Source organism: Rhinopithecus roxellana, chromosome 5 (assembly GCF_007565055.1).
Source record: "Rhinopithecus roxellana isolate Shanxi Qingling chromosome 5, ASM756505v1, whole genome shotgun sequence".
Classification (NCBI taxonomy): Eukaryota; Metazoa; Chordata; class Mammalia; order Primates; family Cercopithecidae; genus Rhinopithecus; species Rhinopithecus roxellana.
In genome coordinates, this window is record NC_044553.1 from 170,272,124 (window position 1) to 170,281,358 (window position 9,235).

The following is a 9,235-nucleotide window of genomic DNA, read 5'->3' on the forward strand; positions in this document are numbered from 1 at the left end:
GGAGAGAAGATAGGGTTAAGGTGGGGATTTTATTTAATCCTCTGAGCTGGCTTAAGCCAAAGCCACATTGGTTAGAGCAGGAGGTGAGCGACATGGAGGGTTTGTTGGGGGCTGGGTAAGGTGGAGGAGTGTTGAATAGTCACTGGATACCAAGAAGCTAGGCCTGCCAGCGGGCTTAACAGGTAAGCACCCACTTTCATGGACGCCCTGTCCCATCCCTGCTTCAAGGTTCAGGCCTCCAAGCAGTGCTCCTCTGCCATGGAAGTCCCCCAGTAGCCAGGATGCCCAACAGAGCAGAGCAGTGCAAAGATCACTGGCCATAGATTGAGACAGACTTGAGGACAAACCCCAGCTCTGCAACATACATACTGTGTGATCTCAGGCAAGTCATTTCACCTCTCTGAGCCTCAGCTCCTTCCACTGTTAAAGAGAACTGAACACACCTTCCTTGCAGGCCTCAGGCGAAGGAAGGCTGCATGAGTTCATGCACATAAAGAGACACAGGGGAGGCGCAGAGTTAATCCTCAGCGCTATTATTAAAACCTCACATCCTTTCTCTCTCTAGCGGGGCCCATCCATTACTCCTCTGTCCCAGCCTACTTGCATCTTTGACATTAATAACCTTAATATCCCTCCCAGCTGAACAGCATGTGCATCATTTCAAAACCCAAAGCATCCTACCCCTGGTGGGTCACAACAGCCCTGCCAGAAGTAGCCAGAGCTGAGGAAGGCCCTGCACCCTCAAGTTCATCTTCTCGCAGTGCTCCCAAGTCCCAGAACAAGGGCCAATGGCAAAGTTTGGAGTTGGGCCCAAGAATCCGCACAAACATTCAGTCTTGGGGCACACTTGAGGAGGGCATGGGCAGGCCCTGGCTTACCAGAAGGGGCCAAAACCACCCCACCTCCATCACTTGCACCCCCACCCTGCATCTGGCCCCACTGCTCTGACCACAAGTGGGCCGCCGGTCCCACTTTGGCCTCCAGCTCCCCAATTCTGGGACCCAGCTGGGCAGCTGGAAAAGGTGGAGTCTGGCCCTTGAATGGACGGCCAAGCCCAAGGCCACGGCCAGACTTTGAGCTCAGTACCCAGACAGATCTCTCTGAAGAGTGTGGTTCACACCCTTGATTTTATTGGCTCTTTAACAGCCTGTCACCACCCAGGACCCATATTATCACCCTTACACCACACAAGAAGAAACTGAGGCCCAGGGTGGACCCCTCCCCGACCAAGGTCATCCAGGGGATTTGGGATAGAGCTGGGGATTGAACTCAGGTTTCCCTGATCCCTTGACCCTGACACTTTCCACTGCCCCATCATCTTTCCTCTTAACTCTTTCCTCCCTACAACTAGGAAGCCCCTAAAGTCCAATAAACGTGGGCTCCTATGACAAGGCCCAACAATCGTCCTCCAATATGGGGACTGCCAAGATGCCCACCTTTGCTTCCCCTGTCACATTCCCTCCCCACATTTTCAAGTCAACCACCTGGACCTGCCCTGTCTCTGGTAGCGGCTCCCGGGACTGGGCAGCGCCTTCTGCACAGAGTGGCTTTGGAGTGGAGCCAGCGATCCCGGCATGGGCAGCGGAGGCTGGCAGGTGGGGTGGGGTTTCCCCTCCGCTGGCCTCCTCGGGGCGGCAGGCCCATCCCCACACCCACTGCTCAGCACCAGCCCCTGCCAGCGACGCTCCCCGCCGCGCACTCCCCGGAGGGACACCGCCAGCCGCCCAGCCCAGCTCTCCAGGGGTTAAAAATGCAGCATCCCAAACAAGGGTTAAAAATGCAGTCCCGGGGTTGGGCCGGGCGCGGAGGGATGTTGGCCAAACCGCCGGAGCTGCCAGAGCGGCAATCTCCCTCTGGCCTCCGCAGTCCTTGGGGGCCAGAGTGACTCGAGTAGATCCGGCAGCAAGAGAGGCGCGCGCCGCACCTTCCCGGCACCGGCGCCCCCTCCCCACACCCACACCCCGCGCCCCCCGCTGCCCAGCCCAGGGGCTGCAGGCGCCGGCGGGTCCAGAGCGCGGCGGGCGAGCGGCGCTTACCTTTGTGACAGTCATGCAGAAACTCCGCGGCGGAGCGGGGGCGCGGGCGCGGCGTGCGGGGGCGGCGGCGGCCCGGGGCGGCGGCGGGAAGGGGGTCCGGCAGCTCCCGGCGCGCTCCCCGCGCCCCGCCGGCTGCTCGGCCGAGCCTGGGGGCTGCGCTCCGGGCGGGCAGCGCGCAGGGACCGCTCGTTGGCGCTCGCCCGCCGCTCGTCGCTGATGTCAGCCCCGAATGTGCATTTATAATAGATGAGCCTCCTTCGCCGCAGGAAGGCGAGGCAGGAAGAAAGGGAGAGAGGGAGAGGGCCCGGGCTGGGGGGCGGGGGGAGGAAGAGGGGCCGGGAACTCGCTACAAAAGAGGAGGCGGAGGGAGGAGGAGGAAGAAGCGCAGCCCGCCTGCGGCCGTGCCCCGCGCCTCCCGCTCGATCGCCGGCCGCCGGGCACCGCCGCTCCCGGAGCCGAGACGGGCGCCCGGGTCCGCGGCCTTAACTCCTTCGGGCCTGCGGACGCCACGCGGCTGGGCGAGGCTGGCTCCCGGCACCTGCCGGCTGGGGAGCGGGCGGCGCCCCGGGCTCTCGGGTGCCCCGCTGGCCCGGGAACGCTGGTGAAGTCACAGACTGGACGGCCGAGGCACTGCGCGGGCAAAGAAGGCGGTCGGGCTCGCCCCCTGGAGGCTCGCAAAGTCGGCCCGTGGGCCGTGAGTGTGGCGCGGCGGGCTGGGAGGGGCGTGGCAGCCGCAAGCCCGGGAGCCCTGCCCGCACCCCACCTAGCGCTGGCCTGGGGCACAGGGTGGCTAGACGGATTTGTGTAAGCACTCTTTCGAATCTAATTCCCGCCGCGATGACTTGCTCGAAGCCCGCCTTAGTGAGTTTTGCAGAGGAGGAAACTGACGATCAAAGTGGGACGGACGTGGGAAGTGACTTAGACCACAGCACAAGACCTGCCTGCCCGAGTCGTTCCTCCCGCTCTTTCCACTCCGCTGCTAGCTCCCTAAGGAACCTCTTGTTATAGAAGCTGCCCTGCCCTAGGACTGTCTACACTACCCCTGATTGCCGCTCTTCTCGTGGAGGGACAATACAGGTGCGTCCCGTGTGTTGATCCAATCCTGACTCGGGGCACACTGTGTCCTGGAGCTGCTGCGGGGATTTGAGGGACAGTCACCTGGAGGTGACCTCGCAAGTCTTGAGAAAGGAGTCTCTCTCCCAAGCACCTGGGCAGAACCGTTTTCTCCATATACAGAACCGTGCAGAGGGTGGAGGGGAGGGGTTAGCAGAGATGGAAGCAGAGGGGTCCTCCAGGCAGGACAGCTTGGCAAGCCCGGAAGTGCTGGTTTCCTGCTCCATGGTAATTACCAGTGCAAATCACCAGGACAGCGATGGCAACGTCATATATGAGCACCTGCTCTGTGGAAAGTGCTGGGGGAACAGAGAGGAGATGGAATGCCTGCCTTCCAGGAGACCAGTGTCTAGATTGGAGCAATAATAGAGTAACTTCCAGGAAGTGCTTTGTGGGTCATCGTGCAATTTTTGTTTTGTTTTGTTTTGGTTTTTGAGACGGGAGTAGTCTCACTCTGTCGCCCAGGCTGGAGTGCAGTGGCGCAATCTCGACTCACTGCAACCTCCGCCGCCAGGATTCAAGTGATTCTTCTGCCTCAGCTCCTCAAATAGCTGGAACTACAGGCACGCAGCTACCACGCCGGGCTAATTTTTTATTTTTAGTAGAGATGGGGTTTCACCGTATTGGCCAGGCTGGTCTCGAACTCCTGACCTCGTGATCCACCTGCCTCGGCCTCTCAAAGTGCTGGGATTACAGGCATGAGCCACTGCACCTGGCCCTGCCATTTTTAACCACATTTTCTTGGGAACCCTAAATGCAACAGTGTGAGGAAAGAATTACCATCCCCATTTTGCTGATGAGTAAACAGATTTAGAGAAGGGAGGGGACTTGCCCAAGAGGACACAGTGACAGAGCGAGGACTTGAATGAAAGTCTTAAATCAAGCTCAGCATTGTGCTTTGAATCCGTAAACTCCAGGGTCCATTCCTACCTACTGCCTTATTTGAGTTTCACAGGTGTCTTAGGATATAGGTAGGCAGCTATTCGTTCCCTACAGGAGTTCCAGGGACTTACTAAATCTCTTGGGTAGCAGATGTGCTGCAGACCTCAGGCATCTCCTCTGTGCCAAACCCTTCCTAAGGCATCTTCCCACGTTGCTTGCCTGCCAGGAATGCTCTCTTACTCTTCTGCACTAACTCAAATGCATCCCACCTCTCACGGCACCACCTCCTTGCCACCTCTCCTGACAACTCCAGCCCAATGGCTCTCCCTGTTGCATTTAGTTCTGAGTGTCTGGTCTCATTTTCATGAGCCTCTGAGCACAGAGGCATGCCTTCTCTCAATGTGTACCCCTGGGCACATAGTAGGAGCTTAGCAAATATTTAATGCCACCAAGAACAAATCAAGCAAAATACACGTTTAACCTGCAGCAGAGGAAATTTAAATTGGGCCCACGAAAGCATTTCCCACCAGCAAGCTGTCCAGCACTGGAAGAGTCAGATTCCCTGTCTCAGCTGTCTTGGGCAGGTTAGCCTCTAGCCAGGAGGATGGAACTCAAGACCTTTACAGGGCCCTTGCAGCCCTAGGACCCCATCAGAAGCCTTTAAAGGGCAACTCAAGGACACCAGTCACCCTGCACCCATGGCTGTGACTTGTCTGTCCACTTTTATATCTTACAGAGATTTCAAATCCCAGATTGTCATCCTGAGCTACCCAGCATGCCTCTTGGCACCTTTCCCACCATCCGCCGTTGTTGTGGGCTCTGGGAACGAGACAAGTACTTAACATCAGCTTGAGCCAAATGTAATTAGGAACATCAATCTGCTGCCCCCAACCCATGTGATGTTCTCCAAAGGCAGAAGGAAAATGTTTCTGATCCCTCCTGTGCTGCTGGCTCACCCCCTCTGTCACATCTCCCCAGGCAGAAGGGAGGTCTAGAAGAGCAAGGGCAAGCTCAGACAATGCCACATCCCCTTGTGCCCAGTCACGGCCTCTGCGTGTAGGAGATGCTGTGAAATACATGCATTTTCTTTTCTTTCTTTCTTTTTTCTTTTTCTTTTTTTTTTTTTTTTTTTTTTTTGGTGACGTAGTCTCACTTTGTCACCCAGGCTGGAGTGCAATGGCATGGTCTTGGCTCACTGCAACCTCTGCCTCTCGGGTTCAAGCGATTCTCCCGCCTCAGCCTCCTGAATAGCTGGGACTGCAGGTGCCTGCCACCCTACCTGACTAATTTTTGTATTTTTAGTACAGACCAGGTTTCACTATGTTGGCCAGGCTGGTCTCGAACTCCTGACCTCATGATCCACCTGCTTCGGCCTCCCAAAGTGTTGGGATTACAGGCGTGAGCCACCGCACCCAGCCAATGCATGCATTTTGTATGGTACGATTGTTAACACCACAACACTACTCACCCTGGGTCTCCAGTAACATAGCCCTTAGCTTGGGTATCCTCCTAAGCAAAGCCTGAGAAAGGTGTTGGATGCAAGTGATTTAACTGGAAGGTGATCACAGGAGTGGAAGAGTGGGGCAGTGGAGGTGGGGAGTAGTGTGGTTGAGAAGGAGCAGAGGTCGATACGCCAGTATAAAGGTGAATTCTCGCCGGGCACGTTGGCTCACACCTGTAATCCCAGCACTTTGGGAGGCCAAGGGGGGCAGATCACAAGGTCAGGAGTTTGAGACTAGCCTGGCCAAGATGGTGAAACCCCATCTCTACTAAAAATACAAAAATTAGCCAGGCGCAGTGGTGGGCACCTGTAATCCCAGCTACTTAGGAGGCTGAGGCAGGAGAATTGCTTGAACCCGGGAGGCAGAGGTTGCAGTGAGCCAAGATCGCGCTACTGCACTCCAGCCTGTGTAACACAGCAAGTATCACATTGCCCTGGGGGAAAAAAGGCAAGAAGAAAAGTGCTGTGCAAGCATCTGCAGAACATCAGAAAAGACTTCAACAGTTCTTGGAGTTCAAAGAATAGTTAAGTAATATAAACTGTGTTCATTACACTGCTGATACAACCACAGATGGGACAGTAAATGTTCAGCATTCTTGGATCAGAAGAAAACGGACTAATTAGATGCTTCCTTTGTCGTGGTGGTTGCTTTGAAAACTATACTTTAATGGGAGAAATCATGGAAAGAAATTCTCAACAGAATAACTGAAAACTGCGTTTTCTGTACCAATTGCTTTTTGTGTGTGTGGTATAATAAAATCTTTATTCAATTAAAAAAAAAAAAAAAGAAAAAAGAAAAAAGAAAAAAAGAAAAAAAAAGTGTATTCTCAGTGTGACTGCAGGAGGCATCCAGGGGAGGGAGGCTCAGTTCCCCAGAGACCCCTGGACCGGATACAGAATTGCTTGTCAGATGAGCGGGGTGTTTACCCACGCTCCTCTTCCTCGTTGTTTGAGGGCTGCCCCGAGGGCATTACCTCCTTGCACTTCAGGGCTGTGCTTTTGGGAGGGCAGAGCAGGCCTCTCAGCTTCAGAGAATGTCTTGGGGCAGAAAGTGAAAAATCCCTGGTTCTTATGGAGGTGGGATGCTGTCAGCTCAAGTCTGGGCTTTCTCAGATGTGCTAAGCTGCAGGTGAGATTAGAAGTGGGGTAGCCTGAGGGGATATGGTACACATTGTGGGGTAAATAAGAGTTTGCTGTATTAGTTCTGGTCTCTTCTAGACACTCTCATGCCTCAATGCTTTAGGCCATGGTCTTTCCTGGGCCTCTGGGGCCCTAGCCCTCTTTCTCAGCATGGCAAACTCCTATTCATCTTTCAAAGTCTAGCTCAGGTGTCAGCTCTGCTTGTAGGTCTCCTGGCGCTGTATCCATGGTGGCCTGATTCACCCTGTATTATAATCATAATGAAATATATTTGCTCCTATCTCTTTATGGGCTCTAACCATGTGTTTGTTCTCTTTTTTAAAATCATAAGGCTGACACATGGGAGATGCTGGATAACTGCCTTGCTGATCAATAAGGCTGTGATGGGCACCTTTATCTTCAATCTTAATAACCTCTTATTCAAGTCCAGGTCCCTATAGCAAGGAATGAGGGCCTGTTGGTGTGAGGCTGTGCCCTGCCTAGTGTGCTTCTTTGCCCAGCATCTGCCCAGGCCCTGTACCGAGTGCTACTCTACAGAGTGAGGAGGGCTTGGGCCTTGCCCCCAAGAAGCTTGCAGTCTCTTAGAATTACCTGCAGCTGTGGGCACCCATCCCAGACCATGGGTGAGTGGGTGCTGCATTGTGGCAGAGGCCACAGGGAGATTCCCAAAGCTGTAGAGCCCCTAAGAGGGAGATGCTCCTCCAGCCCTTGCCGCCTGCCTCGCTCATGCCACCCCAGGCGGCGTGCCCACATGCTGGCCGCCTCGGCTCCTCAGGCTTCCAAGCCCCTACAGCTCTCAAATTCCCTCTCTCCTCTCTGTCTGCACGGTGACTGCCCTAGCTCAGCATTTTCCCTTACTGGGCCACTCGGACTTGCCCTGTTGCCTGCCCTCTTGTGCAACTCAGTCCGTTCTCCCCCAGCAGCTCTTGCACACACAGATCTGGCTACTTGAACCCCATCAGGGGCTCCCTGCTGTCCTCAGGATGAAGTCCAACAGGGTCCTCCAAGACCTGCCCCCACCCCCTGCATCTCCAGGCTTCCCGTCTCACCATAACCTGGCCCTTCTCTCCCCCTCAGCACCTAGCTGACTCTTCTTCAGTCTTTCCTTAGGTGTTACCTCCTCCAGGAAACCTTCCTAGACAGCGACTGGAATGGTCTAGCTGCACAGCCTCTGTGTCCCCGGCTTGAGGACAGGGACTGGCTCCTTCACTTAGTCATTCCAGTGCATAGTGCTGTGCTCTGTCAGCTTCGGGTCTCTCCTTCTCTGTATGTGGGTCTCCCATTTCTCCCTTTCTGTCTCTTTTGTCCCCCAGCCTCTGTCCCCCACCACATGCCTCAGTTCCCACCCTGCCCTGCTTCTCTGCTGCATTCACCTTTCCATGCTTTGCACCTCCCTGGCCCTGTCTTCCCCACACTTCCTCAGGGATGCCTCTTTCCCCTTACTGCCCTCTGCCCACTGCCACCCCTCCCTGCTCTCCGGCAGGGCAGAGGCGCACCTCTCTGCTGCCCTCCCCTTGACCTTCATGGTTTTTCTCTTCCTCCTGTCTCTCCTCCAGCTCTGCCCCCACCAGATCTGCTTATTTCCACGCTCCTGCCCTTCTCACCTCTCTATGCGTTTGTCTCCATCTCCCTGTCTCTGTAGATGTCTCTCTCTCCTCTTTGTCCCACTCTTAGTCTCTTTTTCTCTTTGTCTCTCTTGCCCTTTCTCCATGGCCTCTGTACAATGCACATATGCTGACTTTGGCATGGGGGATGCTGGGATAGGTGGAGGCCCTGCCCTGGGGTGTCATCCTTCACCTCTGAGGGGTGATGACTGAGGGAGCCACCTGAACACAGCTGGTCTGGGGCCTCTACGGGTTGCATCCTTGACTGCGGGGCCCTCACCTGAGCAGCTGCCTCTTGGTTCCGACCCCCTCTGCAAGTGTGTGTATCTGAATGTGAGAATGAGTGTGTGGAACTGTGTGTATCTGTACATGTGTGTGCATGTGTGGAAATGAGCCAGGGAGAAGGAGCCGCAGACCTGGGCACAGTGAGGGAACCCCAAGGCAGCCTCTCCCCAGAGGGCTGCTCCCCTAGATCTCCTTGGGGCCATGATGGCAAAGAAACCCGGTCCCTTTATAGAGCCAGCTGGGACTTGGGAACCAGATTTCCACCCTTTAGGTCGTTTTGCATCTAAATTTTGATAACACCTAATCAGCAGTTCTCAAAGTGTGGGCCCCAAACCAGCCTCAGTTTCACCTGGGAGCTTTTTCGAAATGCAAATTATGGGGCTCCACACCAGGCCGATTGATTCAGAAACCCTGGAGTTGAGGGGCGGTGAGCAGCAGGGAGGTATTCTGACACCCCTCCTGCCCCAGTTTGAGAACCACTGATCCACATTGTAAGGTGTGGTGAGTGCCCTGTCAGATAAATCATGCAAAACAGATATGAAGGAGTTGTTTTCATCTTCCATCTCTCAGGCAACATAGCTGAACAACATAACCGAATTTTCAGCCTGAGCCAGAGGCTTTTTAGATCTTTTCACCGAAGACAAGGAGGTTACAAGCATGGCAGGGAGCAAAAG

The 9,235-nt window shown here is 55.0% G+C and overlaps 1 protein-coding gene across 1 annotated transcript in view; it reads right to left on the reverse strand.

Moving 5' to 3' along the window:
- Positions 1 to 2,657, reverse strand: part of CORO2B (coronin 2B) — a 151,149-nt gene extending 148,492 nt beyond the window's left edge. The window contains exon 1 of the mRNA XM_030931680.1: positions 2,037 to 2,657. Within this exon, the coding sequence (XP_030787540.1) occupies positions 2,037 to 2,051 (15 nt within the window). The 5' untranslated portion in view covers positions 2,052 to 2,657. The remainder of the gene's footprint in view (positions 1 to 2,036) is intronic.
- Positions 2,658 to 9,235: the final 6,578 nt, after the last annotated feature.